Source organism: Rhipicephalus microplus, chromosome 9 (assembly GCF_043290135.1).
Source record: "Rhipicephalus microplus isolate Deutch F79 chromosome 9, USDA_Rmic, whole genome shotgun sequence".
Taxonomy (NCBI): domain Eukaryota; kingdom Metazoa; phylum Arthropoda; class Arachnida; order Ixodida; family Ixodidae; genus Rhipicephalus; species Rhipicephalus microplus.
The window spans coordinates 30,494,856-30,516,741 of NC_134708.1; the positions used below are offsets into that span (position 1 = coordinate 30,494,856).

The following is a 21,886-nucleotide window of genomic DNA, read 5'->3' on the forward strand; positions in this document are numbered from 1 at the left end:
AGAAGTACAGAGTGATCCTCGCGCTGTTAAATGTGGCGTCCCGCAAGGCAGCGTCTTGTCACCACTTCTCTTTAACAGTGTACTTACTGGACTTCCAGGCCGATTACTGCAAGAATGTGACTTTGCTATAGGCATAGCAATTTATGCTGATGACATCGCACTCTGGGTCAGTGGTCTGTCACACCATGACCCCCGTCTTCGTGGTATATTGCAGCGAGCTCTGAATGAAACTTCAGAATACTTGGTGGAAGTTGGCCTGCGAAATCAGCTGCGGTCGCGTATCATCCAAAGCAGCGAGCTCGTCGAAGCCTTAGCAGGCTTTACCTCGGAGACACACCGACACAGTGGCTACACCAACATCGCTACCTGGTTATAATAATCGACGAGCGCCTTTCTTGGCGCCCTGCTGTTAAAACTGTCAGGCGAAAATCACTGTCCTTGTTCAAGTATGTAGCCGTCTTGACTGCTAGGGGTGATGGCCTTGATCAGAAGACGGCGCTACAGGTTCACCAATCAGCGGTACTCTTTTGAGTAATGTATGCCTTGCCAGTCTTGAATGTACCGCCTGCTTTATTTTCTCAGCAGGAACGGGATCATCGTGTTGCCTTCCGAGTACTGTTTGGCTCACCTCGTGAAGCACAATCCATTCCACTACTGACTCAAGCACACCAGTTTCCGCTAAGGCTGCAAGCTGACCAGAGAGCGCTACACCTAATTGAACCTCTGAACGGAGCCCCACATGGCAAGACACTCTTTAACAGGCTGTTACGGAGCCCACTTCTCGGATGGGTAAAATGGCGGCTGTGTTCAATGGCGTTACTGGCTCTTCCGGCGAAACTATTGAGTTACCAACGTCGACAGACCACCACCAATGTGCCTTCCCTACCCATCTGTCAATTCCAGTAATACGCGAAAAGTGTGACCAACTTGTTTCGGAACTATACCAATTAGCCCATTCACACTTATTTGAAAACTTCGAAGACCATGCAAAAGTATTTACGCACGCTTTTGTACGCAGCGATGACCTGAGCACCTCTGTAGCTTTCTTCTGCCTTTCAATCGATATCAGGCGGTTGTTTAAAATACCGCACCCCTAATCATCGGTGACGGCCAAGCTAGCAGCGATTGATGTCGCCCTAAAGTACGTACAAGAAGGTTTGCCAGCATCGAAGGTTGTCATCCTCCCCGACTCTCGTGGTGCCCTTAGCAGCCTCACCAGCAAGGAGACCGACAGCCCTATTCTGAGCAGCATCATGGAATCGATCGACAATATTCTGTCACGTGGGGTATGCCTAGCTGCACAGTGGGTACCTTTGTACGTGAGCATTGTGGGCAATGAAGAAGCGGATCACCTTGCTTCGTCATGCTACCATAATGGATGTGATTGTTCAAGAATTCTATGTACGATAAACAACGCTCGTCTGCTCCTATGCTGACACTTCCTAAAGCAGCACCCAGACCAGCGTGTAGCGAATTAATCGTTCCCTCCTCGTGTTCGTGGCCGTGGCTTGCCTCGTCGTTCCCGAGCGCTGTTGCACAAACTAAGAGTGGGCTCTGTGCTGGTGCGTGAACGATTACACCTTCAAGGGCGTGTGGACAGTCCATTGTGCGCAGATTGTGGCTCCTGCGAAACACTTGAGCATCTCGTAGTGAACTGTCCCAAATTTACTACGCAGCGGTCTTTGCTGATTAAGGAATATGAATTCCCAGGACTAGAGTGCGCGACCCTAGACGACTACCTCTTTCCGAGTGGTTTTGTTTACCCACGCTACCAGGCTCACCGAGCTCTCCCCACATATTTGAACTAAACAGACCTGGCCACCCGTTTATAGACGTTTTTTTTTTACTTTCTATTTAGGTTTTACTCATACTCGTCGAAGTCTTCGTCACTTTTTTATTCCTCATCTTCTTTCGTCTCTCTTCTCTCTCATCTTTGTTTCCTCTGTTTCTTCTCTCCTCCCGAAAGAGTGAGCAGTCATTGTGCCCCTCCAGGTGGCAGTTGACAGCTTGCTTTCTCCCTCTTTAATCTGTGTCCTTGTTTATCTATGTATGGAAATCGAATAAATAAATAAATAACAAAAGGGAGAGTCGAGCGGTGGGGTACAAGCAGAAATAGCAACTTCTATCAGAAGGAAAATGTGGGGTCATCTGCAAAGTAGACTGAACTCTTGATTTAACTTATTTTCATTGCTTCTATCATAGGCCTAGGCAACTGTCAGAAGTCCTAAGCAAAGCTTCCGCTGAAAACTTTGTGCTTCAGCTACGGCAATGTTGTATAACTCAAGCACCGTGCTGCGCAATGCTCTCTGTTAACTTTGAAATTCATCCATGCACTGTGGCTCTACTTTCTTTCTTACGTCAAGTCAGTGGGCTCAGACGTAATGCCTATATTCTTATTGCTTATGGAAGATCGTCCAGGGTTCACCTAGCAATCAAGAAGGTATTACAAAAATTTTAATTCTCCTTCGTAGAAAGCAATAGATTTATGCATGACGTTCTAATGTATCACCTCAAACCAACGTCATATGACTACATCTACGCGCACTGAAATGTGGCAGACACCCAAGCCCACCTGCTACTTCAATGCAAAGGCAGCAACCCAGCCACACAAGCAACAGCATGAAATGCAGACCCAAACATCATCAGTGAAGCGTGGAAGGCTGCGATATTCAAACCGGACCTCATCGACCAACGCCAACTCATCGCGCGGGCCTGGCAGATGGTCTAAGCCTGGCAGGTCCGCGCCATGAGTTGGCGGAATAAGGTTCACGAAATAAGGGACCCTCCGACATTCACTTTTGACCACCTAATAAACGTTTTAGGGGCGAAGCTCCTTATAGCAGCACCCGTTCGTCCCTCTTAGTCGTAGTCGTAGTGTGTAACCAGTCTTACGTTTTGACCTGCAAGGTGGTGCCAGTGGGAGATTTCTCCTGTGCGTTGTTGAACAATAAAAAAATTCATAGCGTGCGCGTTAACTAAAAGCCGAATTCTCCTGTCTCTCATTCCCCATTAGCAGCCATTGGCATGTACATTGAGCACTCTCTGACAAGAAATGGTTGCTACGTTATACTCGCTGAGAGTAACATCCTTGGTTTTAGAAAGGTTTAGCGAGCGTTGAGCCGCAGTGCCATGACTACAGTGAAGTAGTATATACCATGAAATCGAGGTAGTTAAAGGTGGGAAGTAGACACGAAGCGCAAGCCGTAGGAAAGTGTGCGTGTGCCACCTCTCGTTTAGTCCTTGGAATGTCCGCTGGATGAAGGTACTTCGAGTTTTGACTAGATGGACGAACGGACTCACACACGGATGCATGGTCGGACTCACGCATGGATGCACCGACGGATGGACACATGGACGGACGCAGGGGCGGTTGTATGGATGAACGCAGGGACGGACGCACAGATGGACGTGCGGACGCGCGAACAGACGCACGCATGGACGGGCGGATGGACGCACGGGCGGCCACACAGACGGACGCATGGACGGACGGAAGCAAGAACGAATGGACGGACGGATGCTTCGCCCCACTCCCCATCATTCACTTCGTGAATATGCTGCCATTTTTTTTCTCTCTCTCTCTCTCCTTGGTAGCTGTTTATCAACGACCATGACAAGAAAGTTAGCTAACCCCTGCAGTAAATTTTTAATTGTACTTGAGAGTGAACTTGTGGCTTATTTTGTTTTGTTAAGTGCATGTGGCTTAGACTAAAAAAACATGGCGGCAATGAAGTGTTGCTTAGAAAGTCACAACATATGATGCTCCGTAATGAACATACGAACATATTCGCTAGTGTTTGACGCACTTCGCTAGAGTAACATTGAAGGTCCAGTGCGGTAGCGAGTGCGTAGTGCCACCGCAGACAACTTGGCTCCAATCAAAACGTTACTCCATAGGTAGAGGCAGTCGCGTGGCAACAACTGCAAATATATACGTATCCCAATTTAGTAATCCAGTACTCTTCCGTCTGTACAAATGTGACGCCCACGGGACAGTTTCACGCTCTCCCATACCAGAGTACCTAGTACTCCTAATCGTTACCCCCTTTTTTCTAAACACATGGCATAGGTCCGGTCAGTCCTTAGCGTGCTCTAACATAGTACAATTCATAGTGCTCTGCATTCTTGACCTTTTTTGAGGGGTGAAGCTCCTTAAAGCGGCACCCGTTCGTCCCTCGTAGTAGTGCGTAACATGTTTTACGCCTTGACCTGCAAGGTGGTGCTGGTGGGAGATTTCTCCTGTACGTTGTTGAACGATAAAAAATTCGCAGCGTGCGCGTTAACTAAAAGCCGAATTCTCCTGTCTCATTCCCCACTAGCAGCAATTGGCATGTACATTGAGCACTATCTGACAAGAAAGGGTTAATTGCTACGTTATACTCGCTGGGTGTAACCGCCTTGGTTTTAGAAAGGTTTAGCGAGCGTTGCGCCGCAATGTCATGAATACAGTGAACTAGTATATACCATTAACTCGAGGAGGTTAACGGTCGGAAGTATACACGAAGCGCAAGCCGTAAGAAAGTGTGCGTGTGCCACCTCTCATTTAGTCCTTGGAATGTCCGCTGGATGATGGTACTTGAGTATTGTCTGGATGGACGAACGCACACACAGACAGATGCATGGACGGACGCACGGTTGGTTGCACGGACGGATGGATGCATGGACGGACGCAGGAGCGGATGCATGAACAAACGCAAAGATGGACGCACGAACAGATGCAAGCACGGATGGGCGGATGGACGCACGGATTGTCACACAGACGGACGCATCGATAGACGGAAGCAAGAACGAATGGACGGTCGGATGCTTCGCCCCACTCTCCATCATTCACCCCGTCGATACACTGCCATTTTTTTAAACACATGGCCAAGCCTCTACGTATCCGGTACAGCTTATTGCTCTACTCTAGTAGAGTGTCCGTATTGCTTTAAAACGCTCACAACTTATTAGGGGCAAAGCTCCTCTTAGTCTAACCTTGTCCTGCGTCAGGCGTAACCGGCAGCATCAGACAGACAGACAGCCAGCCAGACAGACAGACAGACAGACAGACAGACAGACAGACAGACAGACAGACAGACAGACAGACAGACAGACAGACAGACAGACAGACAGACAGACAGACAGACAGACAGACAGACAGACAGACGTATGACCGGCAGCACGTAAGAACGCACGGGTTGATGGACAGACTGATGCATGGATAGATGAATGGACGGACTGATACACAGGCGGACGGACGCACGGACAGACAGACAGACAGACAGACAGACAGACAGACAGACAGACAGACAGACAGACAGACAGACAGGCAGACAGACAGACAGGCAGACAGATGGACGAACGGTTTGACCCATTCATCATCATTCACTCCGTGAATATGTTGCAATTTTTCCTAAACGCATTCTTTATAAACTTCGGGCCAGAACTACGGTGACCCCCTTCGATTAGCAGAGCTCATAGTACCGCAAAAAGTCTGTAATTTTTGTAAAGAGAGTATTGAATGGAGCAACAGCAATCCTGTATTGAAGTACATATCACGCTAACGTGCACACTTTTCAAGCGAGCCCTCCTTTGAAGCTGACGATGTTCCTCCAAAAGTGCTCACCATCACCATGACGACAAAGCGCTAAAGAAATGCACGTATCTCCACAAAGTTAAGCATTATGAGTGTGCGAAGCTCCGTTGTGGTAAATTCCCCGGCCACCCAGGCATGTGAGTCAGTGACAACGCATTTGTACAGCATATACAATGTATTATTTGTCATAACCGGTATTTTGTGTTGAGTTCTGCATTGGGTTTTGCTTTCATTGTTATTTCTGTGTGATTCGTTAAATGTTGAGCCAACGGTTGTTCGATTGGACTTAGGCTTAAGTTGACAAAGACTGTTTCCTTTATATTCAGGTATTTGAACATGGTTAAGTATTGCAGGTCTTTCAAGCACGCGTTAATGTTTACGGTTCTTGACTAAGTTGGGCTTACTTATCAGCTTTCGCTTTATGTTCATGTCGGTGGCTGCGTCGTCAGTTTCGTTTCTAGGAAGGCATTGTAGCATTTTCTGAATGTCTGTCGGGATGCTGACCACTTGATCTTTGATTCCGATCTGCCCGTTGCCATGCGTAAAACACCAGACGCTCGTGATCTAGAGCCGAGAGGCGTTTATTTGCCGCTTCCCCGCTCGCTTCCGGTGTAGCTCGCTGTCTGCGTTGTCGTTGAGCCACCGCATACAATCTCGCCTTCCTCTGTGGGCAGCATGTTGCCGGCGTTGCCGCTTGGCCGCCACTTTCCGAAGTGTCATCTCCGAGTAAGCTTGCTTTCTGCGTCGGCGTTAGTTTCGCGGGCTATAGCACGTTTACGTTCATTTTCATTCATGGCAGGAACCGAATGTGTAGTCTGAGACGCACTTATTCTCCACCATGCCACAGCGCAAATAAAGTGCGCGTAATACCTTACAAATGTGTAGCTCATCAGCAGAATGATGAATAGCATAGCGGCATGATTGGTGCTTCCCTATTTCATGAAAGTTGTACCGATGTCACGCGGGCACCTTTAACTGCGATCAATGTTGATCCGGATTAAGCATGACCCAGATTAGGCGCTGCTACACGGTCACTTTTAATCACGATCAGGCGTGATCGGGATCAAGACTATCGCGATCGGTGCATCGCAACCTGCCTGAAAGATCGTGGTTACGCCAGAGTTATTGTATATGCTACCTTTAGGTGACAAAGTTGCGCCGCTGTTTTCCGGGCGCCACTCGCTCCGCCTACAGGAGTTCAGCACCCCTATTCGCCGAGCGCCATCACGTGATCATAGGTGGTTGTTTGCACTGCGGAGAAGCCAACGCTATGCAGATTCTGGGCAGAATAAGCAGGGTTGACAACGGCTGTTCTCATTCTCGCCGCGCTTCTTCAGTAATGTAGCTGTGCTGCCTTTTGGTAACAAGAAAAGCGGCAGCAAATGCATTCTGTGTTGAATTGTACTACGTAGAGCCCATGCGATTAGACGCGGGTTCAGTCGGTGTTGCTATAGAAAGATCAGTGTTCAGTCGGAAGGAATAAATGCTTGGCCATTGTTGTCGGCAGGATTTTCTCTTGGGGGTCCAGAACATTGTTGCATTGCGGCTTAGGGAGAGCGAGAGCACTGGTCTAGCTTGGGTGAGAGCAAGTGCTGTGGTGGTTTGAGTGGGGCAAGGACCCCTTTTCCACTTCTCTGCTAACACCCATGCGCTTGGCTTTTTTTTTCATCTGTTCAGGGCACTGCAAAACTTGCTCTATTTGTATTAACCACACATGCAGTAGTGAATACGTTACACATGCAGAGTTGGGCAGTGTGTGTCAGCTGCATACGTCCAAATTAGTCTAACGGCTAAAACCTAAAACTAAAGGGAGAATTTAAACTAGAACTATTTCAATCGGCAAAGTGTTGCTGCTGGTGCGTGAATAGAATGCAGCTTTGAAACCTTAAGCGAAAAGAACGCTGGACACGATAGGGTTGTTGAACGAAGATTCACATCAATTGTCGTAAGCCGCGATTGTAATACGATCGTAATACAAGATGCGCGCTTAACGCGGGCTTCGCACGGCCACATTCGATCGCTATCCAGCTCGATTCACTTGAAGACTACCAAACTTTAGCTGGTTAACTCACACAGTTAACGAATGAGCCCAACGTGAGGAAAATATTTCATCCCTGGCTCGGTACCGATCAAGCGTGAAAAAATAATTTTATGCATGTAAATGGGAAAAACCGTGCAAAAGAAGCCGAAGCTAATGTGTGGCCTACTATAAATATACATATATGTACCACTGGTTCAATGAGCTGACGCACGTTTTTCTATTATTACTTACCAAAAACTAAACATAAAATCAAGGCTTCCAGGCATGACGAAAGCAACTGAGTCTGCCTCGTACCTTCGTAAAAAATAGAAAAAAAAAGAAAGGAAAAAATTAAAGTCCACGCTATAAGCGCGAGTGCTGCTCCTACGCAGGGGGTGAAGGGCTTTACCGCAAGACATTTGAACCCAACATTGCGTACCTTGGCGCAACTCTGCTACCTAAAGGTAGCATATACAGTAACTCTAGGTTGCGCTGTCGTCTGCACCCCCTAGCCGAGCTTGTTGAAAGCGCAATAAACAAGAAAATCGAGCATACTTCAATAGAAACACTTTGAAACTGCTAGATGTTTATAAAAAATGCAAATTCTAAACTGTTTAAGTTCGAACAATATCTGAAGTATTGCATATTTTAAGATTCGCATCGACCACATGTAGTAACGGGAGAAGCAGACGACAAGCAGTCGACCATTGCCTTCAGCGCTTAGTTCTACTCTCGCCCCGACGAAGCTGTTAAAGCACATCTAAGCGAACTGATTACAAGCGTCGCAAGCCTTTTGACTACGCCGCAATGTACGTGCACTTCGTGGTCGAATGAAGAGACCTTTGCATTAATTGACCGCTGGCAGGAGCGACTGGAATCGACTTGAGGCCCCAGAAGTGAAAGACCAGCGCGTAAAACGACATTGACGCTTCGCTGCCACTACACGGCTTCGAGCGGGGGCCATCAGAAATAAAAGCGAAGGTTAAGAGTCTCACCCAGCAATACAGATAAGTGCTGGGAAAATTTTATCGCATGACGGATTTATGAAATTACTATTGTAGTGGCACGCAAATTTTTTGACGTTCGAGTGGTTTTCGCACAAATAACAAAGGGCTCTATAGATATACCGTACGCTAAATTTGTCAGTGGCATGTTCTACGGCGCGCAAATGCCACTTGGGGCATTTCATCTGACCCAAGCTCGAACCGGATTAGCTTGGGCTGTGTAGCAGTGGTCATGAAGTTGATCGCGATCAGGAAAACTGATTCGTATAGCCCTGATCGCGATTAGAAGTGGCCGTGTGACACCGGTATAATTGTGGGCGTATATTGAGTACTTTAAACGTGCTGTGCCGCAAAACGTACAACGCACAACAGACCACGGACAAGCCTAGACCCTAAGGTGCTTCCAGGCCCTAAAAAAAGAATTCAAACGTGGCCAGAGTGTAGTTTCTCACCAGTCATCTGTCAGCGCCAGCCCCCACAATGAGTGTAACATTGAAGCACCTCCCGCCAGGAGGAGCAAGAAAACAAAACAAAAAGCTCCTTCAGTGAATCTCATGCATGGCCACTTGAAAAAAAAACGTTGCAGAGCTCTTTCAAGTTACATTGTCAAAGGCACACATACGGTTTGGAGTACTGGTTGTTCTATGCGTTTAGAAAAAAAATCACAGCATATTCACGGATTGAGTGATGATGAGTGGGGTGAAGCTTCGCAGAGCAGGCCCGTGGCATGTTGCGAGCTTCGCGTCCGCGCCGTGAGACGTCGTCACCATCGAAACGATGACAGCGCACCGCCGGCTACGGCAAACGAACGCCTTCTAAGCCTTTTAAATACCATAACCTTTCTTGGGGATCTTCGTCGCAAAAATTTTGGTCTGTCTCTCTGTCTGTCTGTCTGTCTGTCCGTCCGTCCGTCCGTCCGTCCGTCCGTCCGTCTATCTGTACATTTGTCTGTATGTCCTCTCTTACCGTCACTAAGTACTTGAAACGGCCGACCCCATCCGCAGCGACCACCAATGTTGCTCAAGGTTGAGCGTTCATGCTTGTGCAATTGTCAATTAAAAAGCAATTATTGCGCATGCCTGGGGCTCTATAACAAAACGCATATATTCTGCATATGCATCTCTTGCTAGAAAACGCATACATAGGTAATAATAAGGCCCGTAGCGCTTATCACGCCGATGTTACCATGCAATGCTTGCACGGAACGGGAAGTGTTTTTAACGCTTTGCTAAGAAGAGATGGTGGTGGCACCTACCCGTCGCCTCACGTTCTACAGCTTATCACCACCGAGACGGGCGCGCACGGCCACGCGCTTTTTTGTCCAAAAGAAACTGCCAGATGGCGCCCATGTCTCACGTGTGACGTGGCTTGATCCGCTCGTTCGCCTCCGAAGCACGCTCGAGGCCCTCTAACGCAGCGTCTCCGGTATACCGTTCACCGATTTTCTTGCGCAGAACATCAAATAAATGTTTTGTTCACTCTCTTCGTATATCGACGACATTTGCAGATTAAATGCAGATACGGGTCAATTTTGTACAATTTTATTTGCAGGACTTGAAGATGGTAAGCATAAAAATCGTTTTTCATTTAATTTTAGGTATTTAGAAGAATACATAGCGCGAACGCGTAGAAAATGGGAAAGTGACGCACTGGAAGTGGTAGCACGGACCAGAATAGAAACAGTCGTGCCGCACTACTCGGGAAAGGCGCGTGGATACGTTGATATTAATTACAGAATGTTTGCCGAATACTTTCTATGAGGTGTTACGACAACTTCAGCTACAGAAGTGCTGGAATGTTATCGGTATACCTTTACTTACTGCAGGGAACGTTTCGTGGAGTGCAATGGATATATCAGCCAGCACTGGACAGCTTCAGTGCTCCGGCCATCTGCGCTGGGGCTATGCGTAGTACGTATGTTTGCACATGAACGCTGATGCACGCATATTGTTCACTGCTGTACATGCTAAAACGTTACTATGGGACCTTTATTTCATGTAAACATCGATCAACCCGTAATAAAACAAATTATTACGGCCTGCATACGCCATCACTCACTTACTAAAGTAAGTATGCAAGATACTTGTGAGCTTCTAGTAAGTAGTTTACCGCATTGTACTATATATAAACGAGGTAAATTGAGACAGGCTTCAACGAGCGGGGAACAGTCATGACGCAGAAGCAGACGACCATGGTGTCGTCTGCTATGCGAACGGCATATCAAAACGGCCTCGTGCTTTGAAACCCACTCGGCTTTATACGCAACTGTAACTTACACAAACAATATATTTAGGTATTTGTTCAAAAAAGCTATTTGAGTGCAGAAGATAATGAAAACGTGTTCAGTTGTCAGTAAAATAGTAATTTTCTAATATTTTTACAACTGCCGCCGCAATCAAGACAGCGCTAGCAACGAGTTTTTAATTTTCGTCCCCATTGACTCTATAGACATGTCACTCCACTGTGGAGGGTTTTGACGGTAAACCATCAATCAGCCGTCTACCTGGCCATCAGCCCACCTGTCCGTCCACCTGTCTGTCCATCCATTCATAGAGTTTCCTAAACTTAACTATAGGGAACTCGGTAGCTGCAAGCGTTCAGCGACCATGGGAATGAAGGGTAGAACACACATTTGCCTAGTCTTCATACTTGCGGGCCGTGAATCGTACTTGCGGCTTCGTTTTTTGCTGTGTTTCGGTTTTGTTTTGAAAGAAATATTCAACCCTTTTGAACTTCGTGACCCGATTTGGAATGGTAAGTCTAAAAGAATAATTTGGTGAAGCGCCACCACTGAACATTTGACGATTTTTGTTTCGTGAGAAAACAGCTCCAAGCCACACGAACACACACGGAGCCAAAATCAGGCCATAACTACGAAGAGTAGACAAATGTGTGTACTACCCATCATTCCCATGCTCAGTGAAGCGCCGTGCGTTGCAGCTCCCATGTACACTAGCGCCAGAGTTCCATCTAGTGTATATTAAAAAACTCTATGCATCCATCTGTACGTCCGTTCGTCTGTCCGTCTGTATGTATGTACGTTTGCCCGTCGTCTGTCTCTCCATCCATCTAGCGAATATTCAGTGGCGCCACCTCGCAACTTTTCATCATATATATTCATCATATACAAGTACCGCCACCCAGCGGACATTTCAAGGACTAAAACGAGAGGTGGCTACTACAAACCGAAGACACACGATCCATGCCTAAGGAGCTTCGCTCCTAAAGAAAGTCTTCCCAGCTGTGCACTTCTCTCAGTCTTGGTACACCTGATGCGAAGCTGCTTTAATATTTTACTATTTGTGTTTCGAAAACTAGCAAACAAGGCTGGTAAGCGCATTTTCATCGGTGGTAGTTCCTCAGGCAATACTCAGCACAGTATTTTTATCCACATATCAACCAGAAAACGGGGCAAGCAAGGTTGAAGTGTCAACACAGCGAGCGCCTTCAACACGCAGAAAATATCGCGGTCACGTTTGAACAATCCGCTAGCGTTACACGCAATCTTCTGGCTTTGTTCTATTATTTTTCTCCCGTATGTTCCTGCCTGTGTTTTCTTTGCGCATTTTTTTCATAGGTAATCTAATGAATGTATTAAGACAATGGTTCTCAGTTGCCCACATGCCTCTTTCAATTACAGAAACATAAATTAAAATTTTGAAAACAAAACTTCGAGAGCATTCCTACAAACAAAAAGTATGCCACAAATCGACAAAGCGGGATAATCAGGGTGAACAGTGGAGGTGCCTCAGACAGGCTGGCCGACGTTTCGATAGGAGGACCTATCTTTGTCAAAGGCGCCTTCTCATCCTTGGTGTGTTTGTTTTAAGGGGGTTGGTAGTGACGTCATTTCCTGGTGGTGGCACGTGTTCCTGTTGGTAATGGCCATCTAAAACGAAAAAACAAACTATAAAGCAGAGGAGTACAGTCCTCGCTTCATTTCAGGTTAGGTGGCAGTCATTCAAAATGTTCTCGGAGAGGGGGAAGAAGGAAAAAAATACAAACGCAAAGTAGGAGTGGTGTGCTGCAATGTGGTGGCCGTTACACACACGAACGAAGAAAAAAAGCTTGAAACTTCGAAACCGGCAGACAGTCGCCGCGTGCGGCCACAACAAAGAGTTGCCGACGACAGCGGCGTACGCCTTTTCTCGGACACCTATGAATAGGACGCACAAAAAAAAAAAGCAGCTTGTGGTGGCCGAATGCGCTGACCGTATGCCGGCTTCGAAGTTTCAAGCTTTTTTTTTTCTTCGTTCGTGTCTGTAGCGGCCACCACATTGCAGCACACCACTCCTACTTTGCGTTTGTATTTTTTTCCTTCTTCCCCCTCTCCGAGAACATTTTGAATGACTGCCACCTAACCTGAAATGAAGCGAGGACTGTACTCTTCTGTTTTATAGTTTTTTTTTTCTTTTCAAAAATGACGTCGCTACAACACCCTTAAAACTAACACGTCAAGGATGATAAGGCGCCTTTAACAAAGATCGGTCTTCCTATCGAAACTTCGGCCAGATAGTCCAAGGTACTTCCACTGTTTACCTTGGTTACCAGACTGCATTATTCCATCTGTTGGCTCGCATCTTGTTTTTACAAATCGAGAAAGGAATTCAAATAGCCAGCTCATAATTAAAAAAAGCAGTTGAAGTGGTCGGCCGATGTCCGCAGGGTGCTGCAATAACGAGTGCTTAAGTAGTTAATCCCTTGCATAAAATATCACTCTTTCTCATAACAAAAAAGTACAAACGTCACTATTAGAAACCCTTTATACAACCATGTTTACATGCCCTCAAAAACAAAGGTATAGCCTGTCACAATGTCTTGTGTAGCCATATTACGAAAAAATTTTTTTTCGAACACGCATCATTCCACAGTGCGTCTCATCAAACTTTGATTGATTTGATTTGTGGGGTTTAACGTCCCAAAACCACCATTTGATTATGAGAGACGCCGTAGTGGAGGGCTCCGGAAATTTTGACCACCTGGGGTTCTTTAACGTGTACCCAAATCTGAATACACGGGCCTACAACATTTCCGCCTCCATCGGAAATGCAGCCGCCGCAGCCGGGAATCGAACCCGCGACCTGCGGGTCAGCAGCCGAGTACCATAGCCACTACACCGCTGCGGCGGGGCATCTCATCAAACTTTAAAGCCCACGCTAGGTTAGTGGTCTCAACGCTACAGTCCAATCTCGTTGTGGCCAATAGATTCAATCCTTTAAGAAGCATTTTTCCCCTATTTGTTCGTGTTGTAAGTGCATATTTCCAACTCATCTATGGCAACCTACACGCAAGTGAACGTCGCACTGCGAACTCGAGAAAACGAAGCAAGGGTGTTCTACACGTGGGAGTGCGTAGTGGTGCCTGTCATAAAATCAACAACTCTGCAACCCCGAAACTAACCCACTTCGGGCCTACGATATGTGATAATGCTTCCACACCCCAAATCTCGTTGAAAGTAACAGAGTGTTCTGCTTTCTACTTAATAAATTTACAGACGAAATAATGCCGCGTCCAATTGGCAAGCCAAAAACAGAGGTTCAGCAACAGACAAAATATAAAAACGCTACCATTGCCTTCACAATATTTCACATATAGGCATATGTGTAATAAAGAATAATCGTGCGCTGCGTGTGGACTGTAGCTGTGCACTTATTGAAATTTGATTAGCAACTCAAGTTCTCCGTCTTCGATGACGCCGTCTTTAGCGAGTTGTTCTTTTTCCACTTTAAATTTGGCAATAAGATGGGGAATATTCTTTCCGGAGCATGTAGCACAATTTGTTTGCCCACCGTATTCATGAAAAGGGCGCCCATCAGCCTGTACAGTGATCTTAGTGAAAGGGAAGCCGGAATTTCCGAAAGCCTTAACGCAATCTACATAAATGAATAACCAAGGCTCGAGGGGATGAGAAGAATAAAAGGTAATTTGAATGTGCATCTCCCTGCGGTGCACGAAATTTGCTACAATGGAAAGTTCATTTTCCGCACAAAATATCTTTTCAGCGTTGTTCAGGGTCACGCCGAAGCATGGATATTGAGAGACGTTGTGCCGCATGACGTCGTAAGTGTCCCAGTCGGCGGTATAAACCGAAACCCACGGTTGTTTCTCTCACCTATGAACATCCTGCCGCAAAAATTCCACCATCTTCAGTGTTTCGTGAGCGAACAATTCCAGCTTCAACAGGAATAACCCCTCTTGCAAGTTCAGCGGTACTTCCCCTCTTCCCAAAGCAGGAACGGCAACGGGAGTCTCTGTTTCGGTGGATATATCTTTGTGTGAATCGAGGGCTCCTTTCAGCGACTGCTGTTGTTCCGTGATCTTGCTGCAGAGATTAGCCTCAACCTTACTCACTCCTTCTTTCATCTCGAATTCACGTGCCTTTAGCGCCTGTACAAGTTCCTGCAATTTGGCTGTAAGGCTTTTTTTGAATTTATCTGCGCTGTCGCTAAGCATGCTCCCCATTAACTGTGACGTTGCCTGTACATCTCGCTTCAACTCACTTTGTGCGTCTCTAATTTCGCGTACCACTTCCTGCACTGCGGAGGCGTCGTGCGGCCTGGAATGTTCAAATATTTCGTTCACTTGGCTCTGAAGACACGAAAACTGATCACTTAAGGGGTCTCTGACAAGTATCTTCACTTCTTCCAGGCCAATCTTCAATTGCTGAGTCAACATCGACGCAACGTTCAACTCGACGTCTTTCATTGCGCGCAAGCATCTGCTTTCAAATGCCCTGACCGTGTGGCAGATGTCATTGAAACGCGCAGGGTCTGACGTTCTGGAGAGTCCATACACTTGCCTCTGAAGAGGAGACAACTTTTCTGGTATTGATTTCTCGTAACTGATAGATGAACTATCTTGCTGGTTCAGCTGAACTGCACTTCCGTAAGAAGCACCCCGGTGGCAGCCGGCGACGTAGTGTGCTGCAATGTCCATTCGCAGTAGTGTTCGTTCGCAGCGTGGACACTTGAGAGCGTGGAAGGCGCACTCTCTATCGAAGTGCTGCAGCACAGCTTCGATGGTTCCCATAAGCTGGCAGCCGTTGGCTTCATTCCAGCAGTGAGCCTGTAAAATAGACGTACAATAAAAACAATCAGTGCAGCTTCAGAGAAACCACGTATGTGTTGGGTATAAGCATAATGGGAAAGCAAATCAAGTTATAGGCACTATGATAGAGCTTAAAGATAAGCCCTGAGGGCATAATTTTGATTGCGTTGAAACTAGCGAAACTAGCAAAACTTTTTCATGAACGAGAGGTTAGCGCAAAACAGCAGATAGAAAGAAAACAAGAAACTTCATAAAACGTTTTGGTAGGGTTTACATTCGCTTCACTTTTCATGTTTCGGTATCGAAATGATTTCTGACAGGCAGATTTTTCAGGAATAAAATTTGGACTTAGATATTAAAGAACAGAAATCCTAAATTTAAAGGTCAGCCAAGCCGCGTTGAGGGCATCGGTGGAAGTGTGTGCGCCGAATCAGAAGTACTCACCGAACGATTTTATCACTTCGCTTCCTTCAACATATAAAACCAAAGGCAGAGCCGAAACCTCTTCCTGAATATCTGCGGCGCAATCAGACACCAACCAAAAAACCAGGTTGGGTAGTATGAACGTGACTGCTTGATTTGATATGTGGGGTTTAACGTCCCGAAACCCCCGTATGATTATGAGAGACGTGAACGTGACTGGTTTGCAGCTTCTTAAACTTTCATACTAATAAGCTTCATATACTACGTCTCTTCTGTCCTTACATGTACTATCGGCATCAAATGAAACGCGAACAGCGGAGCGCGTGGCACAAGCCTTATCAATGGCATAGTGCGTGCCGTCCACTATTCATTGGCACAGACAGGCCCGCACATCCCGTGTAGCAGCACTGCGCGATCCCTCTATAGTGCAATATTTCTGCTTGTGTTCACTTATGGTATTTGAAAGGAATAAAATTAAACACAGGTGGTAAACAACTGCAGCCAAAGGCGAGTATTGTAGCACTTTTTGTCATCACGAAGTCCATCATCATGGAATTCCTGGCTAATGCCATTTATAGTGTACAAAGGTCGGTTCATAATGCTGGCGATTTCACGCTGTTTCACTTCGTGCCGGTCAAGCGACAAAGTTTGCACTCTTTCTTCTGCAGAAACGCTCGGCATTTCTTGTTAAAGTGATGCGTTTTCGGATCGGTCTCTGAAAGAAGGGGTGCAAGTGAAGCAGCGCTGGCGAACGAGATACGGCGATCATTTGAAAATCAACCGCAAACCGATTATATTTCCCTTTTTTGTTTTATCGTACTAAGTCACCGTTTGCACTGCGACGCTGAAGTAAAAGCAAGGAGGAATTGCGAGTGATACGATAAAAAGCGCTTGGCACGCCCTCGATGGCCACCATTACCACCATACGAAAACTAGAGCAGAAACGGAGAAAACGCACTGTAGGGGGATCGCGCAGGGCTGCCAAACCGGATGTGCACGCCTGTCAATTGTGATGACTGGACGGCCAACACTACACTGTTTCTAATGCTTGAAACATGCGCTCCGCTGTTCGGGTTTCATTTGACGCCGATAGTACATTGTCGTCCGAGTTATGGCCGGTAGACAAGCGCTGCTAGTTTGCACTTCGTCGCGACTCGCGCCTGTAGTGCGTTGTCCACTGTCAACATATAAAATGTTGCGCTCAACCACGGCGCAAGCTGCAGTGATACCCCGTTATCACTCGCCGCACGAGTGGTGAGGGAACGTAATCTAGCAGCGCTTATCTACCGGCCATGACTCGTTATCTTGCTTGGCCATAGATGACGCCAAAAGCAAACGTGCTTTCTTCATTTGTCGGTTGATGGTGCTGTAGGCAGCCGCTGCAGAGCACAGGCCAAGCGTTCGCATGTTCCCTTTTATAAAAAAAGAGCGTACAGTGCTCAAGTCGCATGTCTATAAAGATGGAATGTCGCTCGCGGAACAGCACGAGTGACATATGTAGTCGCAAATACGCCACATCTGAGATTCCATGCCGAACGGTGGTGCCCTCGCGATCTCCGACGTCAGCGTAGCTCTGGCCGACTGGGCTCGCCCTACGTCATCTCCTGACGCCGATCTCCGACGACAGCGTAGCTCTGACTTACTGGACTGGCTCTACACCATCTGCTGACGCCGTCAAGAGCTCTCGCAAGTGGTGCCCCGTCCTCGGACTCCTGTGACCGTGCTTCCGTCTTTCCTATCTCTCCTATCCCCTCGATGTGTCGTGGCTGTCACGCTTTCACGCTTACCTCATCTCTATCTCTCTCTCTCTCTCTGTACACATTTATTCCTATCCTTTTAATCCCTCCTCACCCCCCATTCCTTGTGAGCTACTGTTGAGGCGTCGCTCCCTGAAGCAGACAGTTACGGGGCTCACTTTTCCTTCTTACAACAGAACCACTCCCCCCCCCCCCCCCCCTCTGAGCATGCCTGCCTTGCAGTTTCCACCTTTCTTTATCTCCGCTGCCGCAATGACTGTTGTGGCCATCGAAGCGCTGTCAACATTATATAACCAAAAGAAAAAAAAGAAAAGTCCGGAAAGCCCCTTTTATATATATATATATATATATATATATATATATATATATATATATATATATATATATATATATATATATATATATATATATATTTATTTATTTATTCATTCATTCATTCATTCTAACTTCGTGATATATCACAGCGAGAATGGTTCCCCTCGTTTTTTTTCTTGCTTTTTGTTTTTTCGCTAAATGGTTAAGAGTGCTTTCGACGGCCAAAGCGGTTGTTGCATCCGCGGTGATAAACAAGGATCAGTATTGCAAGGCAGGCTGATCACTGGTGGCACGCATGCTCAGATGTGGCGTAGTTGTGACAGCATATGTTGCCCGTGCTCTTCCGCACGTGACGCTACATCGTTATAGAGATGCGAGTTGAGCACTGCACTGCCATCTGTAAATGGTGAACTCCCTAATAATTCCGCGTCTAGTTTGCAGGATATATGGTCGCGGGGTCGTGACGATGACGAAGGAAGAGGCGGCTTGTCTAAAATGAAAAATGTTTATTCGAGCCGAACATGTAGCCGGCAAATGAATGGCCAGACAACAGCGATGCACAACTGGCCCTGATTGCGGTTAACAGAGCGTCGGCCATCGATGAACTGACAATCACTGCAGCGCGTCGGCATTCAGACATGTGCACCGTAAGATATTGCAGTGCTATCGTTAGCGGCCATGTAGATTCCACAATAGGTGACGTTCGCGTTTTGCACGTAATCTTAACAAAACGATATACCGGGTGTTCAAAATTAAGCTTTATGATTTTTTTAAAATTAGGCGCTCGAAGGCACGTGAGAACCACTTGTGCAAATAAGTTAAGCGGCCAGGGGGACAGAAAGTTAGATGATAATTATCGCTGTCAGCAGCCCAATTAACTAAAATTTAATAATTAACTTTTTACTGGCTGCGGTAAGTTGGCATGTTTATATTGAAAAAATGTAGGCAGTGGTGTTTGTACACAGTTTCAGTTGGAAGATTTTTTCTAGCACGCCTGTGTTCCGAGATATCCGGCTCCAAAGTTTAATTGTCTTTCGCACGATTACGCATGCAAGAGGGTGAGGGTCCGCGCAAAGCTCCTCCCTAAAGTGACGCATCTGTTGCGTGTGGTGTTTAGTGTGTGAAGAGGGTGGAAGCGTAGGCATAGGTGATAGCAATTACCCTTGCCCTCTTCGGCCGGCGAAATCAAAATGTGACAGCGCGGTGCGCCATGAGCCTTACGCATGATCCTGATGAACGCGATAACAGGAGACCATTTTTCGCGACGTTTTTTCGTGACTTTAGATCACACTGAGACATCTTCTTGTGAACGCGTTAGCAGGACCGTCCTGCACTAGGGTGCCTCCGGTTAGAGCACAGCGTCTCTGCATTGAAGGTCTACCAAGGAAATCCACGTGGAGTCCTTTCGAGCTAATATGGCTGCTTCTGGCGTGAGGTATTCTACCAAAGTAAAAGTAGACGTGGTGCTTGCAATGGCTGAAATGAATGGCAACGCTTCGTTAGCAATGGAGCTTTACGCGTCTCGCCACCCACACCGTCCCCTTCCAACAAGGCCCACTTTCACAAACCTGTTTCGACGCTTCTGCACAACAGGCTCTGTCCACCTTCCGAGACGGACCAGGAAGGCAATCGTCGATGAAGACTTTGAAATCGACGTTGTCGCGTGCGTAACCTCGATGCCAGAGCTCAGCATCCGACAGATTGCCGATCAGTGCGGTCGCAGCATCGGAACAGTCACAAATGTTTTAAGAAAGCACAAGTTCCATCCATATCACGTTTACCTTCATCAGGACCTAAATGAGGCGGACTTTGAAAGGCGAGTTGACTTCTGCAATTGGGGCCTCATCAAAACTGATCAAGAAAATGACTTTTTGCACAGAATAATTTGGACTGATGAAGCTCGGTTTTGCCGAAATGGAAGTGTTAATCTTCACAACGCCCATTATTGGGCACAAGAAAACCCACACTGGCTGAGGCAGCACAAGCATCAAGTTCGCTGGAGTGTGAATGTGTGGTGCGGCATACTCGGGGACAGGATCATCGGACCTCACTTTTTTGAGGACAACTTGAACGGAAAGATGTACACAGAAGAAATATTAGGTGTTGTCATTGATGATCTTGTCTGCAGTCTTTCCCTGAATGACCTGCGCCAAGTATGGTTTCAGCACGATGGAGCACCACCACATTTTTCTACCAGGGCGAAGAACTGGTTGGACAGACGTTTTCCACAACAGTGGATTGGGCGCGCAGGAGCGATGTTTTGGCCACCAAGATCACCTGACCTTTCTCCGCTCGACTTTTTCCTTTGGGGCTACGTTAAAGATCGAGTTTACGTAACAGAGCCCAGCGATGTTAATGACATGAAGGACAGGATAACATCTGCCTGTGCGAGTATTCCTGCAGAAGTACTGCGCCGAGTCATCGAGTCGACGCGACAGCGGTTCATGCTTTGCGTTGCTGCCGAAGGCAGGCATTTTGAACACTTTTTGGGGCATTGACGTCTTGAGAGGTGAAGAGTTTCGATGAGATTTGTGCATGACCGAAATATGCTTATGTAGCAGCAGGAAATATGCGTTAGCAAGGATAAAACTGTTTCAGTTATTATTGGTGGAGTTGTTGCTCTTGTTTCAATAAAAGTTACAGTACTCGGACATCAGCAGTCACGCTATTCGCGTAGCCCAGGCAACGACCACGCATGCTTCTCTAGTGATTATTACGCACGCGCACTGGCATCCAGATTCTCCGCTCGCACCATTATCTCGGCATGGTATCTGCCACTATCGTTAGAGGCTCTGCAGTTGCGTGTTACGACACTGGTTGCAAGCGTTCTTCGATTTTTGATTTCGACGGCCGAAGAGGGCAAGGGTAATTGCTATCACCTATGCCTACGCTTCCACCCTCTTCACACACTAAACACCACACGCAACAGATGCGTCACTTTAGGGAGGAGCTTTGCGCGGACCCTCACCCTCTTGCATGCGTAATCGTGCGAAAGACAATTAAACTTTGGAGCCGGATATCTCGGAACACAGGCGTGCTAGAAAAAATCTTCCAACTGAAACTGTGTACAAACACCACTGCCTACATTTTTTCAATATAAACATGCCAACTTACCGCAGCCAGTAAAAAGTTAATTATTAAATTTTAGTTAATTGGGCTGCTGACAGCGATAATTATCATCTAACTTTCTGTCCCCCTGGCCGCTTAACTTATTTGCACAAGTGGTTCTCACGTGCCTTCGAGCGCCTAATTTAAAAAAAATCATAAAGCTTAATTTTGAACACCCGGTACTACAGCACTGAAGCTTCCGTAACACTGATTGATATGTGGGGTGGATATGTGGGGTTGATATGTGGCATTGATATGTGGTGATATGTGTCCCAAAACCACCATATGGTTATGAGAGACGCCGTAGTGGAGGGCTCCGGAAATTTCGACCACCTGGGGTTCTTTAACGTGCGCATTAATCTGAGCACACGGGCCTACAACATTTCCGCCTCCATCGGAAATGCAGCCGCCACAGCCGGGATTCAAACCCGCGACCTGCGGGTCAGCAGCCGAGTACCTTAGCCACTAGACCACCGTGGCGAGGCAAGCTTCTGTAACACTGCAGGTGTGGTTTGCGCTGAGAATTACTTACAGTGTAACGGAGCCATAAGAAAACTTGAGGCAGGAACGTGGCGATAGGTAGTAGTTTACGCAGAACATCCGCAAAAGTACACATGGTTTTATGCCAGTACCAGCTAGA

General features: G+C 46.8%; 1 protein-coding gene across 2 annotated transcripts in view; it reads right to left on the bottom strand.

The window, feature by feature from the left end:
• The window catches only part of LOC119164960 (uncharacterized), a 98,802-nt gene that overhangs the window by 73,789 nt on the left and 3,127 nt on the right, over positions 1 to 21,886 (bottom strand). The window contains exon 2 of one of the 2 annotated variants that reach the window (XM_037417158.2): positions 13,632 to 15,661. The exons of the other annotated variant lie outside the window; for it this stretch is intronic. Coding sequence (XP_037273055.2) covers positions 14,705 to 15,661 — 957 coding nt within the window. The 3' untranslated portion in view covers positions 13,632 to 14,704. Of the gene's footprint in view, positions 1 to 13,631; positions 15,662 to 21,886 lie in introns of those variants that run through there. 2 annotated transcript variants of the gene reach the window in all.